The following is a 19,487-nucleotide window of genomic DNA, read 5'->3' on the forward strand; positions in this document are numbered from 1 at the left end:
TGAACCTATAACAGAATGAAGAGGGGAGCAGTTTGAAGGTTTGTGTAAGGATACTCACCAGTGAGTCTCGAATGACTTCACTCTTGTAAAAATCTATAAGGAAACAAGAGAATGCTGAATAAAACCAAGCAGGAAACACGCAACCACGATCAATAAGAGTAAATCTACCGTAAGTTACAGCTCACAAAGGCTTGGCGTTAGTCACAGCAAAAACACCTTAATGCATTTCCCTTTAACAAGGAAGAAAAAAAGAAGGCTCAGCAGTTCTTGAAGTCACATGTTCAATGTAACTGACCCAGACTTTAGGCTGGGAATACTTTTTTATAAAAGGTGACTTCAGCCTGTAAAACAACTGGAATAAAACTGAGTGTTCCTTTAATTTTAGTGTTTGTACTTAACATCTCTGCCTTGATGTTTATCTAAAATCTTCATACAAATTCATACCAAATAAATCAACTATAGGTTGGGTTTATGTGGGAATACTGCTAACAATGACCTCTGGAAATGCGATCTCCAACACAGAGGTGGAGGGTGAAGTAAGTGTCCAGCAGAGGAGAACCATTCCTGTTGACAATGTTCCTGGCAGCGATGCTCCGGAGATGACGCAACCGTCTCTGTTTGCCAGGGGAAAAATACAGAAAGAGACAGAGAGAACATGAAAAGACATTAAACAATCATAAAAAAGGCTGTCTTTAGTTTCATTTTGCTTGTTAAATCAGGCCTAAACTAGCTTTTTTCTTTCAATCACAATGGCAACGCAGGCTGCCTTGTGTTCAAATAACACGACTTCTTCATGGTAAGCAGCCATTTAACCAGCACAGTCCGTCCTGACAATCACATGAGAAAACTTCAAACTTTTAACTCTACAAATGATTTTTCACAGAATTTACCATTCACGATGAGTCAACAAGGGACTTCATTCATAAACATGTGACTTGTTGTACAAGCTTACCCGTATAAAGACAAGAAAAGGTTTTAATCAATAAATACCAACATAATTCTTTTTAAAACTATCTACAATCACCTGCCAACATTTGCTATAAATGAATGGAAACTTTATTCATTCTATATAAAAAGATCTATTCCTGTAAAGCCAGTCTCTGGGTGTTAGAGGAACATTTGGCATCTTCCCGCTTCAGGCGAAGACATCACCAGCACACAACTTTTCTCCTGACCGGCCAGCCCGGCCTCTCTCCTGTGGCCATACAAAGACCAAATCTAAGTCATGGGATTCCCTATAAGACGACGTGCCTGAGAAACAAAAAAACAATTGTTCTGAAGGGGACTTTTAACCACCCCCCTTTCCTTAAAAATGTCACTGCACATTTTTGTATTGGCTCATGTGGGCCAGGCAGAGATTAAAAAGAAATATATCTGATGTGGTGGATCAGCTCAAAACTTTACTGATAAAAAACATCAGAGCTGTTGTAACAGCCTGCAGTCTGAAAATATCAGTTATCTCCACCACAGTGCTTTTATAATCAGCTGACACGTATCCATTGTATAAAACTGCCATCTAATGGTGTGGATTAGTGTAACAAAATGATTAGATGCTCCAAAGCCTCTAAATGTCAGTAACGCATGACCCCATACTACATACACATATGCTACATCCGTCAAAACCATCAGATTACACCCACTATGAAACATCTTCCATCACGGACTGAAGTATTTAGCCAAAACTTTTTGTCTCTTTATTTAAGACAGAGTCATAATGCATGGAATGGTATTTTTTCCCATTACTGTAACATTTTAAAGTCTCAACTTATCCAGTGTAACACTGCTTTAATATGTAGTATCTGTCTGAGCGAAAGAGCATGAAAGAAATGCAAAAGACATTAACTTTAACAGACATTTTACTGTTTACATAGTGTGTCTGAACACACCATCAGTTCAAGAACACCCTAAATTCCAGCTGCATTTAAAATTGATGCTTAATTAAACAATTTATGCTATAACAGACTGTGAATCTAACATTATCTCTCAAAGATTTGTCTTATTTTACATGAAAATTACTCTAAGCTGGTATATACATGCAACTTAGAGCCATCATCCGGTTGCAGCTGCGCTGTGGAGGTGGCGAGAGAATAATCTAGCATCTTGAAAGTAAAGCTGCAGTTTGTCCAACATTTTGCTAAATTTAACATTAGCCGATGTTTGAGGGATTCCTTATGTGTTGTAACAGTTGTTAATCGACACAATTTCACTGGGACAGAAAACTTAAACAGACTGAATTAGATAGACCCAGTGTTTAATAATATCTGCATCTTATATAGAAGAACTGACTATATGGATATGTTCCAGCTAGAGTAAACCCATTTTTGTGGAATAAATAAGAGTAGTCAAAACCTTTAACTAACAATTAATCCAATCTTTATTAATTAATGTGCACAGTTAGGTAGAGGATCAAATGTTTGCTTGTACAAATGTGTTTAAAAAGTTGGCAATTCCCATTGGTTTTGCTTACTTAATCACATGACTGCACATGTAACTTGCAAAGACATGAACTTGTCACAGCCTTAGATTTGCTGTATATCACAGATCAATCATGTGAGGGGCAACTGAAAATAAAATAACAGCGTAAAATAATAAGAATCCAAATAACAAGTATCAGGGTAAAAAAATGTGTGTTTAAAACAGTATATAGTCCTGCAAACACATCCTCTTGAGACATCTGTCATTGAAGATTTCATGGCTCAGTTGTCACAAAAGTCAAATCCTCATGTGCAAGTTTTTATCTCCAAACCATCTATATGTGCACTATTATAAAGAAAGACAAACTAGCTGGAAAAACTGAAAGAGATGAAAAAAAGAGATGAACAGCTAAATCTGACTCTGTTACTGACACGTGCTGCTGCATGTTCAAGAGACTTCAATGTGAAAAGCGAGAAAATGATACTGAGGTTTCCTGTTTGCTTAACACGCTGTAGACACTCTGACTCCTGATGTAGGCTGTAGGCTAACGTTTGTATAACTCAGCCTAACGAATGATTGTCAAGACAAATAAAATCTTGATTTGATTACATCGAGACATTTATGGACTTCTGTTTCAGTGGGCATTAGTCATGAGAGAACTGTCAACTCTCGTTACCGAATGAATGAATGAATGAATGAATGACACAAATTTATGAGGACTCTCGTGAATTCCCCCCACTAAACATGAATAAAATTAATTTAGACTAAACACGTTTAAAATCACAATAAAACAGCTGTTTTTGGCAGTACTGTAATGTCATGCCAAGCTCCTGATTTTCCTAAACTGAGCTGTCACTTGCAAATTGACATAACGCCAAGTTAAGTTGCCATTAGCAGAAATAGATCAGCTTTGAGCACAATAAAAAGTGTATTATGATATATCTACATGAAGCAGAGAAATACAATACCTGGCATAAGAGTAAGAATAACAGTCAACGACTGTTCTCATAATGTGTGAGAACACGAATATTTATTTCCTGGATGCTAGCTAGCACAAGCTAGCTGTTGCTAGCTTACTAGCTAGTAGCCTGACAGGCCTATCTTGTATCTTTATGCAGCAGTTTTAACTGACGTTGGAAACCAAAACATAAAATAACGAAGCAGTCAGACCAAGTTTTCCTCGGTTAGCTTAAATGTAGATTATGTCCATTTGAATTCTAGGTATTTACATTTACCTGTTGGGATGTGAGCTCTACGTGCAAGGCTCGAGAGGATGAAGCTCCAGAGTTGGTCACAGAGGCAGCGGGTATAGCAAGAACCCGACCGGTGATGGAGTTCATCCTCCTGTCGGCATCTAGCGCGTCCCCTCCATTAAACAAAACATCCCATCCTCAGCATATGAGACAGTCAGCTGAAAGTTCACAGAGCTCCAGACATCCGCCAGAGGCATGCAAGCAGGACTGTAAGTGTGAGTACAGGTCTACAACTGCTGTCAGCTAACCAGCGGGACGTAAACAAAGTACGGGCTATTTTGCTACATTCAGTTCGGAAATCCATCTCCGGTTGGGACGTACGTCATGTATGGGTTGTGAGTGGCTCAACCTAACGTCAATCAAGTAAAGGCGGGGCTTATTTCCAAAATCCTGAGTTTCTATTGGTTGTATTATCTGTTTGTCATCCAGAAAGGGGCGCGTGTCTGTTGAAATCTGTCAAATCTGCAAAATATGAGGAAGTTGCATAGAACAGCGTGACATGCAGGTGACAGCATAGCGCAGTATATGCAGCGCTTTTTCCTCTACTCTCCAATAATGCTAAAGAAAAGAAAAGAAAAGAAAAGCCATTACCATTGCTCTAATACTAATGCAATAGCTTTTGACTGTCAGAGTTGGAACAAGCTTGTAGACTCATGCTTTCTCTGTATAAAAGTGGTCATAAGACAATTGTCAAGGAAACGTTTTACTCGTTTTAATTTTGACCTTTAAATAATTGTACAGATGTATTATCAGGAAGACGCTTAAAGTGCTACGCATATCTGCTTTTGTTGCTTTATTAGATTCAGGCTTTATCACTGGATATGAATGAAGTATTGTTGATGTTTACAAGCTGCATGGTAATGTAGAGCTACCATATAATCTTGGAATCAAATAGATTTCAAGAGTTATTTATCTTTTACCAATTAAATATTTACATCTTTTGGGATGAGGTACCTATGTTTCCATCATATTTTGTCAAATCTGTAATGTAGCAAATCAATATATGTATAAAGGACACATCACTTAAAAAGAGAAAGAGAGAGAAGGAACAGAAAATAGAAGTACAAGTTAATAATCAACCATCAAGGGGCGACTAACGGGTGAAAGGACTATGCCTTCAGCACTGATTTTTGCCTGTTTTGTGAATTTGAAATAGTCCCCTCCTCTTTTTAGACATATGATCTGTTTGTTTGTAAAAGGGTTCATATCATCCCTGACCAGTTTTCTGTTCTTTTTGCTTTACATTTATTTTCTAAGCAACATCTTGCTGTGCTGAATGGTCAAAAACATTTTCAGTTTCATAAAACTGGTGCATTATTAGATGTATTATTAACCATTATTACAGCATCACTATATAAAGTAGTCCAATTTATTTTAAACTTGACAAGCATGATGAAATTTATCAATCTGCATAATGGTACTTAAATTTAAAAAAGAAATGAGGGAATTACTAATACTCTTTTACACTCGTCAATCTTAAAATTGCATTCACATGTTCATTATTGAATAGTGAAAAATCTATGTATAAGTATTTCATTTTAATCGTGTAGTTCTATCATCACTCCATGATCTCAGAGTTTGTGCAAAGTAGGCTGCAAGCTTGTACATGGGTATGCTGTCTGTTGGACTAGTTTTGCTTACCAAACCTGTTGTGACTTTACAAATTCTCCCAAAAATAAGTTATTAAAGGGATGTTTCATATTTAGAGGTGGGGTTATGTGAAGCACTGTGCGGTTGGTGTTGTTCTATTCTATTCTATTCTATTCTATTCTATTCTATTCTATTCTATTCTATAGTCATTTAGCAGACGCTTTTATCCAAAGCAACTTACATTTGAGAGTAAGAACAACACAAGCATGAATTCAAACAAGATGGGACGTCATAATTAAGTGGTAGTCAGACCGCTTTGAGTCCAGGTGGACCAGCTGCTGTCATGTAGTGCTAGTGCAGTGCATATAATTTTTTTTTTTTTTTTTTTTTTTTTTTTTTTTAGTCATTTTATTTAAATACAAGATCACGATTTCATCAAACAATATCATCTTGGGCATAAGTCCACGCAGCTTCTTCAGTACTTGGTTGAGCCAAAAAGCTGGACAAATCTTTCTAACTCATTTAGTTAAGCTAAATGTGGAAATGCTCCTTAAACAACTGAATCTTTAGCTTGCTTTTAAAAGTGGATAAGGACTCTGCGGATCGGACAGAGTTTGGTAGATCGTTCCACCACCAGGGAACAACAGAGGAGAAGAGTCTAGCTACTGATGTGGCGCCACCTTGTGGTGGGAGCACTAGGCGTCTTTCACTGGCAGAGCGTAACTGTGGAGAGGGAGTGTAGCTCTGGATTAAGGAGTGGAGGTAGACCGGAGCCGTTTGGGTTATTGTTTTGTAAGCCAGAAGCAGAGCTTTGAATCTGATGCGCTGCAACTGGAAGCCAGTGGAGAGCGATTAGCAGCAGAGTGACATGAGCTCTTTCGGGCTGGTTGAAGACCAGACGTGCTGCTGGTTCTGGATCATCTGCAGAGGTTTAACTGTCATAAGTAGGTGATGTAAACACTCTCAGTTTGAAGATCAGGGGAAAATTTTAATGGGGGAACTAAGCAAGATACTACTCACAGGGGGTGATAGAAGAGGCAGTCTTTACTAAATCTTTACACACAATTGCTAATATTGTGTGTTATTTTTGCCTCAAAAAGTTGATTACTTTCTCACAATTTTCTTAACTGTCTATCACTCCAATGGTGTGACTATGGCGGCTACCCAACATATTAAAGTGCTTATAAGCTGCGACCATCAGAACATCTTGAGAAAGTCCAGCAAGCATTTAGTCTTAGATGAAACTCAAAAAGTGCATCTTTTTTGCACAAGGATATTTATTAATAGAGAGGCAGCATTGACATAATAACATCTTTGGTTTGAGTGAACCTCTCAGTTGAGAATCTGAGAGTTCTTCCTCCATTTTCACCACCTTCTGTCCCCCATTGTTGAGCCAGTCAGAGAAATCAGATTTCTATGTTTGGTAAAAGACTTGACTTGGTAAAAGTTAGGTAAAACATTTTCAAAATTTTTGATTTCATCGTTCCCTTGATTCATGCAAAGCCTCCAGTAACGGTGGCAGCATAACAGTTTTTCTGGTTTTCTCAGCTCATTTTTATTTATATTTTATTATAAATAAATTTGGGCATTTCGTGAAACAACTAAGGATAGAGAACTGGTTCATGTGCATTTAATGCTAATTTAAATAGAATTGAGGAAGCAAAGTGTCCAAAAACAAAAAAGACAACACACACACCTCCTGAAAACATATAAAAGTTTAATTTAAATATTGGCAGACAGATTATATCCTTCATCATATAGACATGTTGCTGTTTAATTGCTGTCAGATTTATTGCACAAAGATTACACTGCTCTGTAGAAATAGTCACAGTGATCAGACTAAAGAAAATTGCTCTTCAAAATGACAATCCTATAATTTACTGCCAATTTTCCTGTCTATCAACATGACACAAGCGTGGTTATTTTGATGATTCCCAGGATAGATTATCCACATATCATTGTATAAAGAAACAACCAGAGACACCTTCAAATATTGAATAACTTAATACCAGTAAGGAATTACATGGTGTAACCCCTTCATTCTCTATGATCGCACCCAAGTTATTGTCACTGGAATCATCAAATATCAGGCTTTTAACCCATCAAACAACTTCATCTCATTCAAACGTGGCTCAAACATTTCTAAAAAGGATTGAAGAGACAAAAGATAACCAAAGTTCCTTCCAGACTAAGGCCTAATACCAGAATGATATAAAGATGTGGAATAAACCCAAGCAACACAACTACTGTACTGCTAAAAGAATCTCTTATAAGGCAGTTATTTTAGACTAAATCTTCAGAGGGTAATCAGCAAAACAAAAAGTGCATGAAATATTCAGAGGGACAAGCACTGAATTGCACTTTTCTTCCTCTCTACAAAATAAAATTAATACTTTATGGCATTATTACAATCACAGGTAAGAGTGAACTGTCCATTCAAAATATGAATCCACCCTGCAGAATACTTACACTCTTGAGTGTAGATACAGTAGAAATCAATGAATGTGTGGTGACAGCATACGTCTTTGGCTCAGTGAACCTTAAAGGCTTATAATAAAGTGGTACCTTCCTTTTGCATTGTTTGTGCATTCAGCTTGTAGGAGGGTCATAAAGCACTTAAGGATATATTTATGAACAGGTTAATGAATATTTGCCAGTGTTTTCTACGTCCCAAGTTACCTTACAGCTCCATCTAGTGGAGTTTACCCTCTTCTGCACTGACGAGACAGCCCCAACTAACTGAAAAACTGAAAGATGAGAAACGTGAGATTTTGTGTAACTTTGTCCAAACAGGAGCAGCAGCGAGAGGCCTCTCTTAAGAAGGAGCTATGCTTGTGTGAATGAATGTTAGAGACACAGCAGCAAGCAGAGGTTTCTTTGTCAAAATGTGCACATGCGTACGGTTTGCAGACCAGAGACGAACCTGCCACCAAGGCAGGATGACACAGTTCAGAGCTTCAGCAGGAGCTCCAGGTCCCCTCACTGGATGTGCAGGATGTCACTTTCTTTCAGACCAAAGCGGGTCTTGTACTTGTCAAAAAGGCACTGAAGGGACTTAATGTACATCGCATGGTAGAGATTCACTGTCTCCTCAGTTGGGTCCTCAATTTTTGGCACTGTGATTGGCTCCCCAACTGAAACAAAAACACATCAGAGTTAAAAAAATAAACAAAAACAACAACATTGTTCACATGTTAACTTGGTTGTCTTTAACAGTTTGTTAGTGATTGTCTTGTAATGAGCTGTTCTACGAAAGCAGAAAAAGTTTTAGTCATGTCATGTTTTATCACTGAAAATCTGACCACACATTCAAAACAAAACCATAAGATAAACCTGCCTATGGTTGTGATAGGCTTGCAAAAAGGCACAATGCCCCAAGAGTTCTTAAAGAAAAAGCCGCATCCATGGAAAAGGCAGGGAGCGAACCCCAAGATCTTCTGTAACCTCCTTTGTAGAGCTCTCCAGAGGGTCCCCTCTTCAAAGATCACCTGCTTGTAGGCATCGTTCTCTCCAAAAGAGTAGACAGGAACCAGATCAGACCTATAAGAGCAGAAAGAAAGCTTAGCAAATAACCAAAGAAACTGTTCTAATTTAGACTTTGATGCAACAAACTTAAGTTTGTTTCTGGAAGGTTCTACAAACAGCAGATTAATTGTTAATAGGTAAGGGTGTCAGGATTGAGTATAAAAGAGGCATTTATCAAAGTCTTAGGATTCATCAGCAAGGATAGGTCGCAATTCACCACTTTTTGCCAGAGAATCACTGATGAATTGAAGGACATACTTCTTAATGCAAAATTTAAAAGAGCAAAAACAACATCTATGATTAATAATGTTGTGGAAAGATTCAGGGAGCCTAAAAAACAAGTCTTAATGGGCAAAGTCCAAAGCTGTAAAACACTTGTTAGATGTTCAGGACCTTTGGACCCTCAAGCAGCACTGCTGAAGAAAAAATACCATGATCGATAACTTGGAACACTGGTGTGCACAGACAGAGCCTTGGTGGTGCTGAACCACTTGCCGTTGGGGCTGAAAAAGTGCCCTTTTTATCAGAATCATTTTTTTATATACTGTATGTGGCCCACTATGTTGACACGATCACACTCCCCTTACACCCACGTGCATGTGCGTGTTCGACCGTTTCGTTCCCGTCGTTTCTTTGGCAACGTGATCACGCAAAGCGGGCGCCAATGAGGCACATTGTAAGCATGCTGGACCGTCTGCGAAGTTACCTCCCACCGCTCCACCTGCCACTACTCAGGTAAATTTCGAGGGCACATTTTGCTGCTAAATTAAGCCTGATACAAACTATTCATCCCTGTTGTAAAGTAGCCTGTCCGTCTCATTACAGCCTAAAAAGCTGAGTCTAAATTAGCCGACTAACCGCTCAACCGCGATCTGGTTCATAAACCACATCGCAGCGTTCTCCAGTCGTCCATCTCTTGTCACAGATTATAATAATTTGAAAATTTGTTTAACTCTTTATTCCAAGCAGCATTATTCTAAGCAGTCTATACCACTATTGGCCTTGGCTTTTATCAACTGCAGCCTAGAAAAGAGAGATTAGGAAACCAGAAGTTAAAGGAGCTACACCAGGAAGCTCAGGGAAGCAGCTCTCTGCTGGCCTGGATGAAGCCATCAAGCAGCAAGGAGGAGGAGGAAGATGATGAAGGAGAACGGTCAGAACCAAGACCAGTCACGTTACCTGTTTAAGGCCTTTTAATAATAATAAATAATAATTCCTTACAGAATTCATGGTTACCTTGTATTTATTGTATTTATTGTAGGCTAATATTGAAATGTTGACCATCATAAATACCCAATTAGAATTTGTCTGCAGAACACAGCTAGTGGTGAGGCCTTGAAGTCAGACTATGGCGGTTGCAGACTGGTGTTAGTCTTAGTGGTGTAATGCATTGACTCTTGTCACTAAGCAGTCTTACTCAAAGATGCATCACTCTATTCTGTCTACTGTCCCACAGTAGACCTTCTATCAGCATGGAGGATGAGGAAGATCGGGAGAGCAGTGTCAGATCAGTACCAGGTTCATGTATAGTAACATGTTTCAATACATCTGCAAGTACATAAAGCCTGTAATGTGTTTTTTTTTCACACTATAATTAAACATAGGTGGCGGTTCCATGCGCTCTGCAAGGTGCCCTTTTTTTTAAAACTGTGCACCTGCCACTCAAAATGTCTGTGCACGCCACTGACTTGGAAGACGCTTTTCAACTAACACAATCCACCACTGCATGAACCTGAAACTGTAAATATATTAACTCATATATTAAAGCCAGAGTTTGAGAATGAACTCATCTCAGATAGTTAGAAAGACAGCCGACACATGTTCAGTGGTAGATGAGTCAGTACCAGCAGCTTTTGTTAAAAAATAAATAAATAAATAAATAAAATTACAGGACTCTGCTTGCCAAAGATGAGAAATCCAGTCTGTCATTGGCAAAAAGTGCAAAAGCCAGAGTCTATGATGGTATGAGGGCAGATCAGTGATCATGCCATGAAACTGGGACATTAAGGAAAGATGTTTAATGTACCTTTGAAGAAACATACACTGCCATCATAACATTTATTTCCATGTGGCTTGTGGTCGTTTCAGCAGGGCTGTGCCAGAGCTGTCTAGTTATTAATGTCTGATTTAAGATTACATAAAAAATAAATACTAAAGAAAGGAAATCAGGAAAAGATTTTAGACAAAACAAAACAAACAAAACATTAGATAAATTAATAATAAAAAGATAAATAATAAATTAATAATTTAGAATACATAAATAGGAGTTATAAATATCAAATAAATAAAACAAAATAGTTAGATAAAAAGAGGTAAAGTCAATGGCCAGAAGTGATTTGTTACAAATTTGCAGCGAGACATCAAGGGGTTGGAAAATCTTATTTAAGAAAATAAAATAAAAGAAGCTTATTGTACTTGATTCATTTGCTGTGACTTAGCCAACGATTTACGTGATATGCTTACATAACATACAATATTCACAATGACGTTTTTTATTGTTATATTATAGACATATCTGTAATCTATTAGCTGTGAAAACGCTTATCACAGAACAGGGCTCCACGACAAATATTTGAATTTATTACACGTCCTGCCAATATGTCAGCTTCACTGAGAAAGTAAGAAGTATTCGGAAGGAAGTTTGCTTTATTTTTACAAGTGAGACTTGCAATTTGCAATGAATCGGTTTAAGTCACGTAGGCATACTGTTTGTGAAAGCCCCATCTGTATTCAGCATTATTCTGGGAGGGGGTAGTTTTTGTGTAAACAGTTATGAAAGGGTATTATACAATCTGGAAACTGTGGATTTTAACTCCTGAAATCCACCACAATATGCCGCCAAAACGTAAAACTTAAAATTAGATGAGTAGTGAGAGTTGTATCAGGATCATTGAATGGCCTTCCTTAACTATCTGATTCAAGATTTATAAAGATCTGAAGAGATCATTATTATTATTTTGCCAGGTTATTGATTTTTCCATTGTAAAAGCAACATTATTTAACCGTATTAGCCATCTTCAAGCAGTTGCAACACCATCTGTGTTTTCTAAGCACTGAACCAAAGCTGGAGAAGTTTCAGGAAGTGTCCATAGCAACCTGAATTCACATTCCTGCCTTACATCAGCTGAAATGTTAACCTAGTTGTTATGAACGAAGGTCTACATAACTCAATGTCTTTGTCAGCCAGCTGTAAGCTTATTTGGCCAAGGTGCACCCAGTGATATGATAATCCTCTGCTGCATTTGAGTGGTAACAAGGATTGTTTGGGCTACTGAGCCAAACCAAGGTCAACTCGCAGTGTAGAAATGGTGATTAATGTAAAGCTGAGGGCAGCCCAAGACATTCTAACCTCTCTGAAAGGGCACTACAAGCCACGAGGAGCTTGCAGCCTCAAAGTGGATAACACGCTGCATTCTGAAAAGATTTGGTAACGCCATCTCTAAGGCAGTTTTAACCTTTCTGGGAGTAATAATCTGGGTTTTTCATTCCAATGAGTCACCAGAGAGCAAGGAATGACATTTCAGTGTTTATAATAGATTTGATCAAGGCTGTGTTTTGTCGCCAGGAAGTGAACATAACCTTATGTCTGAATATTGTTGTGCAAGCTCACCCTTTCTGCAGGGCCAGCTTCACAAAGCCTTTCCGGTTCCTCAGGGTGACAGAATTCTTGCCGGGTTCACAATGCAGAGACTCTGCTGCCCCTCCGACAACAATGACCACCGCATTTCCCGTTCCGTTACATGACAGCAGGTAGTCGATGGAGTTCCTATTAACTGGGCAGATACCTACAAGGACAGGACAGATAAAACATGATGATGACTGCAGCTGTTAAGACGCACTATAGTAACAACATTGCAATGTAACACTTGAAGAAATACAGAAAAAGGGATGTTTTCCAGCATGTTGAGTGACCTACAGTAACTTAGAATATCTATACAGGATCTGTGGGCAAAGAGCAAAGAGTCCTTCGGAGCAGTTTCAGCTCCATATATATCAGTGGAATCAGCAGATCCATGTAAACAGAAGCATTTCCAGCTGTGCAACAGGACAAAGGTCTCTTCACATACAAATATAGTTATCAACATCAAACATTTCAAGAACTCAAACTGACTTTTCTAACTCCTCTCACCTCCGAACATTAGGTAGTCTCGAAGGACGGGCAACCTGAAGTTTCCTGCCAGGGTGGCCAGGGAGGGCTTGATGCCAGGGAATTTCTTAGAGAAGCCCGTCGCCTCCGTCCCAAAGTTGCAGAAAGCACCAAAGCAGAAGATGCCGTGAGGGTGGTAGCCAAAGATGTAGTTCCGGCTGGGCAGCAGGTCGTGTGTCTTAATGAGCTGGAAAACATAAACACAAAGTTATGAGAGGGAGAAATATAACCAAGAGGCTTAAAACAAAGGCTGTGTCTGCATATTATCCATACCTAACTCAATACTTAACGTTTGACTAGACTTTGCTTTGTTGATTCTACACTTTGTTTTAATTCTTTACTTTGTGCATGCATCCAGAGTGGCACACAATTTCAGGTGTGCACACTACTGACTGACATGCCCTTGTTTTTCCTCTTGCCAAGGCCAGAGTAGAGGCGCGTTTTCATGCTTGCTGATTGGCTGGCAGATGGTGTAAAAACTTCCAAGGCAAATCTGATTAAACTTGTAGGGGAGGTGGGCTGTGAGCAAACTCTTTAAATTTAGATGTAAATCAAAACCATATTCATTTAAACAACTACAAAAAGGGGGAGAGTGTTATTAACAGACATGCTTTTCATTTTTTCATGATTCTTTAGTGACAGACTGAAACGCTCATCTGTTTAAAACACAAATTTGATCAAAAATTTAATTAGAAATAAAATGAAGTATGGATCTGGAACTCAGCCCGGGCCCGGCGCAGAACCAGACAGAACCCTCCTTTGCCTGCTCAAGTACGATCATAAAGTAATCAGCCAGTGTGCATGCTGTTCAAGCTGGCTGCAATGAACTTTTAACTTTAGGCATCATTTCAAGCCCTGGTTCAAGCTGTAAAAGTGCATGATCCCATAAGAAAGTGCACTCAGGTCTGCAGTGCAGACGTCCATCTATCACAATGTGTACACAATGCCTCCACAGTAGCTGGTCAAACACAAGGGTTGCATAATCACATTAGCAAAAGGCGATCACATTCAAGATCCCCATAGTACCGCAGGTCTCTACCTGGCTGCTGTAGCAGATGTGAGCCATTAAAGAGGAAGCATGGGAAGGGGGTGGGGAGTGTATGCTATGTTTAACACCTAAGACAGTAAGAGGAGAGCGACGGAGCAGAAAACATTCACCGTCTGCTGCAAAGAAGCAGCAAAAATAGCTTTCATAACAGTCACATTCTGGGCTTTCTGCAGACGTAACTTTGAACACAGCATAGCTCCTTAACGAACATAGCTCCTTAAACGCAGGCTCAGACTTTGACCAGCTCACTTCCAACTCATTAATAATGGTCAAATGCTCATGCTAGATAGAGGACACTCACTCTTCAGCTAAACCATTCTCCAGCAGATAGTAGATTATTTCAGAGTCATTGAGAAGCATCTATTTTAACTTCATATTGACAGAAAGCTTAAAATGGCATTGGCTATTAAAGCAGCATTAACAAACGCGATGCCAGCTGGAGACAACCATCTAATATCATCAACCCCCACAGAAAAGCAGCCGATCAATAAGACAAAGTTCAGTTCCCATTTCAAACTGCCTGAAAACCTGGGATCTGTGTAAAATCAGAGTTCAACATCTTTCTGGGAGCTTCAACACTTTTATTTTATTCTTAACACTTTTAAAATGCTATGCCCACAGTATTTTATAGCTCAAGGAGCTTATATCCGTCTTCATGATTTCTTCAGCTTATGTGCAGAATATTAAAAAGGTGCAACTGATTCAAGTGGATTATTAAAAAGAGTAAAGTCCAAAAAAACATTCATTTTTAAAAGGAAAAACATCTAGTTTTAGAGCTACTGGGATTAGTCCATTGACAGACAACAAAAGCTACATTACTGACCTCAGTTAGTGCTTGAAACAACCACATACCACCAACAAGGTGTCACCAAGAGATCTGAGCCCTGCAGCGTTGCATTCAAAGAAGGCGACTTCCTACATCACTGCAGAGCACATGCTATTCCCTGAATTTTCTTTTAACAAGTTGAACAAATTACATTAAATGTGCAAAATTTGAATATTTTCTTCCATGTAAACATTCAAATTTCACAAAAGGTCTGTTTTTTGTAGGTAGTCAAGACTTGTGGCTGATTTCTTCTAAATATCTCGAGTTCATGAGTCGTTTTGTTTGTTTCCCCCACAAACAAATATTTAAAAATGAAAAACTAAGCAGACTGAAGCGCTGAAATCCAGCATGGCTGATTTCATTTTCCCACAAGCGGTCCAGCAGTTTCTGACTAGATGTTATAACTATGTTTATTGGTGAACAAAGTAAAGGAAACTAAATATCTAAAATGCAAGACAGACAAAGAAAAGATTCAGATGAATTTAGAGATTATCATGATATTTGGCTTTAGCCGAAGCTGGGCTCCGAGAAGTGTCAAGTATTTGGTTCTAAGTTATAAAGTTTTATGCATCTCTAGTAGAGGTTTTTGCAGAGAGAGAGAAAAAAAGATAAACTTCAGACTCCTAAATAGCTTGCTCTCTGAGAGGTTGGATATTACACAAAACAAAGATAAGCTTCAAATCTCTCTCTGGTTCCAGCATCTGACTACATCTGTTTTATTTACTCAGAACACAGTTATCACACAGCTGGCAACTGTTTTTCTGCTGACCCAGTTAATCCACTGACTCATCATTTCAGTTTTAGTCTGTACGGGCCGATAATTCAATCAAACCCTATGATGACTAAAATTGGTTAAAGGTGATATCCTTCCTTTAAGCGCACTCAAACATTTACCTTTGGCTTCTCCAGGGACACTCCAGTCATGCACAGCTACCCTCCCACCCTCTGCATGCAGCATATGAGTTTGTATGTGGGATTGTCTCTACAGATACACACAAATACCTGAGGACCATCAAATAGGACAAAGTCTCAAACTCCAAATGAGCATCAAGGCTTCACCATTAACACGGGACAAGGGACACCGTGGAGCAGACATCTGATACTCCATCCACTCCAGATAAGCCTTATCTACTGTACAAGATAAGTCTTGTACACAGCCAGTAAACTCCTGCAGCACAGACATATCAGGTCAGGTACTGCAGGTTTTCAGGATTCGTTTCCTTTTCTGGTTGTATTCCCAGCACCTCTACTGATCTTTCAGGATTTCAGCTGGAGAAATTGGCTTTGGTACACAAAGAAACTGCCACAGGTACCTACTCTGATTGGAAAGTAGTCTCGAAAATATGCCCACACTGTCCAGTTTCTGACCCATGAGGATCTTCTGCCTCCTGAGGAAAAGAAATTCAGAATTAGAAAATCCCCCAGATTCTTAATTCACCAGTTAATTTACTATTTTTGTCTATAAATAAAGCCTGTCTATAAAGCCAAATGACTTCTGAAATGACTTCAAGTCCAAGTCATAATCACACACACACACACACACACACACACATATATGATAGGAACAGTTTGGACATAATGCAGTCCTTTTTTATGTTAACAATTATAAAATATCTTATGCAATGCTGTGGTAACACAGCGTTAGTCTCACTGTAGTTTCTGAGGAGTTTCTGTGTATGAACCCGAGTAAAGTCACAGCATTTGAACTTTTATCTATTACACACAAAATTAGTGAAACAGACTTAGATGTAATGATATTTTAACTTCATTTTGAATGTGCATTTCAGGTATTAACATGGTAAGTCTGAAACTACAACTTTCATCACTATCAAAACTGTGACTGTCAATTCTGACATGCATGAAATTCAAAACAAACCATTGAATACCAGTAGTTTTTATATTTTTAATGGGTCTTGCCTCGTTTTGGGGTGTTCCAGTCAACAATGAGCCAGGCAGTGTAAATGGCAGCAATCAGCCAGCAATCAGTCCAGAACAAGTAGATTAGGAGCACAGTGCAGACAACACCTGAGAGAGAGATAGTGGAATAATTCAAAGGTTAAGATGTCTGTAAACAGAGCTCTCAGAGGTGAAAGGACCTACACGGGAAGACACAAACAAGAATGTATGCAGCTTGATGATTTAACTTTTAATCTGAGACTAAGGAGCTAAAGCCTACGCTTACCCATGGCTAAGAAGGTGATGATCCACTGCAGCACAGAAATGACCTGCAGATGTTTTTCCATCTTGGACTTGCAGGGCCAGATTGCTAATGGCAGGTCCTGCAGGGCGGAGAGGATGCTTGAGCCGGTGCCTGGACATAAACCACGCAAGATGAGCCAGATCCCCATGGACATGAATCAAACATGAACAAATGTGAACAATGACCTTTTGATCAATTAAACTTCACAGTGCAGCACTTTCCTTACAGAAATGCTTCCAGGCTAGACTGAACTTAAACTAAGCCCGCAATAGAACATGTCAGCTACACGTCAAGTAAGCCATGATAGAGGATCCTCACCAGTACTCGTTACTAGCCAGTCCAAACAAGAGAAGCCATGCCGCTACATGTGAATATCTCTCACAAAGAAGCATACACCAGTGGCCACCTGCAGGGCAACTAAAGCTTGTCAAGCTCGTACTGCTGGGAGCCAATAAGAAGAGCAGCTCCCCTCCAGGAAAAAACACGGTCTAATCCCCTCTGGGCTCACTGAGAATAACCCAGTACCTGGATTCTGACGGTAATACCTGTAAACTATGATGCTGTGGCTCTTTAAGGCTCTCACAGCTAAAAGCCAGAAACAGATAGAATGTGACTGTGTTCTAATGACTAAATCTGCCTGAGAACCAACTGTGCTCCCACATGGAAGATCAAAATGGTCACCAGGCAGACATGAAGCAAACAGGAGTAGTCTGCTCAACTTTGCAAAACTCGTCTACTTGGTAACAAGCATGGCATGACTTGCATGTGTGCCCCTTAAAGCGGTGCCAGGTAAAAATCTGGAAAAATGGCTAAATCTAAAATTACTATCCTCCTGCCTCTCGCCAACAGGCTCCACCCACCAGATGAACAACCCACTCACCTAAGACATACCATGCTGCTCGGGGACTTTGTTGGCATTGATAGCACTACCTGATCTACTCACCAAATATTTCTGATGGGTTAAACTTACCAAAGCCTGAAAATCAGCCGGAAGCAGATACAAAATTCTATTTTCCACCCAGATAACTTAAATTACAATAGAGTGTTTGTCTTAATAACCAAAAAATAAAAAGTTTATATATTTCAAAAGTAATTAATTAAATCAATGTTTAACAGTCTGTAACCATGCCTGGAGATGGTAATCACATCTGGACTTCTGTGTCAGAATAATGGGGTTTTATTTATGCATGAATAAGCTGGTAGCAATAAACGTTGGCCTTTTTTACATGTACATTAACAGTTTGATCATTTTTGAGTGAATTATTTAAAAATATACTGTTGATTTCTCTGCTGCATTACTTCGTGTTCTGCCCACACATTTCCCCCTTACAGAGAGGAGCTACAGTCAGTCAGTGTGTGATGAGGGAGGCATCTGCCAAAAAAGTGAAATAACTTTGAGAGATCTCCATATTATATTTGCATAGTTGCTAAGAAAATTAAAAAGCTTAAAATAATAGTTGATCATCACAGAAAATAAACCGACCTTTGCAACCGATCAATTCAACATCACACCCAAACTTTCCTTCATATGCACAAGCTCCGCAGTCTTCCCCAGATATAAAAGCTGTCTTGTAAGTTTGGGTCACATTAAAGGAGCTGGCATCATAATAACAGTTACGCTGACACGTTCTGGTTAAATCGTAATAAGACTGAATAACACGTCCACGAGCCGCTGAGACGTTCCCCGAACCCCGACCTGTTTGCCCACCTCTGCTGGTTCTGCTTCAGCCTTTTCCAACCACGTCTTACCTTTGAGGACGCCGGAATATGCAGCAAGAATGGTCTTCATAGCGGAGGCTTTTTAGATGGTAAGTGCCTAAAAATTAAATAATAAAATAAAAAACTGCGCTATTAAGACCCTACAGCTCCTCAGCCATGTCTGCCTCCAACAGCAGCTGACTGAAGAGCGGAGCGGGCATTTAATCAGCGCGGGGAGGAGCCACGAGGACGGAGGACAGGGCACAAATATATATTAGCTTTTTTCTTTTTTATCAGGGAGGCTGTGAGCGTGGGGAAGGCGTCCTGCTCGGGAACACACCGGACCTCAGGTGGTGAGAGCTGGAGGAGTAGCGCGTGCGTTGCCCCGCGCTGTTTGTATTTATGAGTTGCCTACGGTCACGTGGGTAAGGATGTCCCTGAAAACATGTTTTATTGATCATTCCTGGTTCAGCTCTTCATCAGGTGGAATTCTGCAGGGTTAATAATCAGGTTCATGAAGCAGTGGCGTGTCCAGGACAATTTTAATGTTGTGGCCAAGTTAAGACAGAAGTCATGTGGGGGGCCGAGCCCCAGCAGGATGATTGTTAACAGGGATTCTTGAAAACCTTAAATAACAGCTTTGAGTCCTTTTCTGTCAAAAATTCTATTTACAGATTTGAAAGAATATTATAAACTTTGAAAAGAGAAAATTATATAACAAACCCATTTTCTCACAGAGGAAACAGAGGCTTTAAACATTACTCATTATGCTGAGAAAACAGAAA

At 39.3% G+C, this 19,487-nt stretch overlaps 2 protein-coding genes across 2 annotated transcripts in view; both read right to left on the bottom strand.

Moving 5' to 3' along the window:
• Positions 1 to 3,959, bottom strand: part of uvrag (UV radiation resistance associated gene) — a 93,715-nt gene extending 89,756 nt beyond the window's left edge. The window contains exons 1-3 of the mRNA XM_042008702.1: positions 3,651 to 3,959; positions 497 to 614; positions 59 to 93 (exon numbers count right to left, since the gene is read on the bottom strand). Coding sequence (XP_041864636.1) covers positions 59 to 93; positions 497 to 614; positions 3,651 to 3,755 — 258 coding nt within the window. The 5' untranslated portion in view covers positions 3,756 to 3,959. The remainder of the gene's footprint in view (positions 1 to 58; positions 94 to 496; positions 615 to 3,650) is intronic.
• A 2,999-nt stretch (positions 3,960 to 6,958) lies between these two features.
• Positions 6,959 to 19,056, bottom strand: dgat2 (diacylglycerol O-acyltransferase 2). Its single transcript, XM_042007883.1, has 8 exons — positions 18,754 to 19,056; positions 16,987 to 17,115; positions 16,722 to 16,829; positions 16,122 to 16,192; positions 12,913 to 13,117; positions 12,394 to 12,568; positions 8,596 to 8,798; positions 6,959 to 8,392 (listed from the first exon to the last, which is right to left on the bottom strand). Exons 1-8 carry the CDS (start codon positions 18,791 to 18,793, stop codon positions 8,238 to 8,240), a joined length of 1,086 nt encoding a protein of 361 aa, XP_041863817.1. The 5' UTR covers positions 18,794 to 19,056; the 3' UTR covers positions 6,959 to 8,237.
• Between the last annotated feature and the right edge of the window lie 431 nt (positions 19,057 to 19,487).

The sequence above is a fragment of the Melanotaenia boesemani genome, chromosome 15, assembly GCF_017639745.1.
Source record: "Melanotaenia boesemani isolate fMelBoe1 chromosome 15, fMelBoe1.pri, whole genome shotgun sequence".
Taxonomy (NCBI): domain Eukaryota; kingdom Metazoa; phylum Chordata; class Actinopteri; order Atheriniformes; family Melanotaeniidae; genus Melanotaenia; species Melanotaenia boesemani.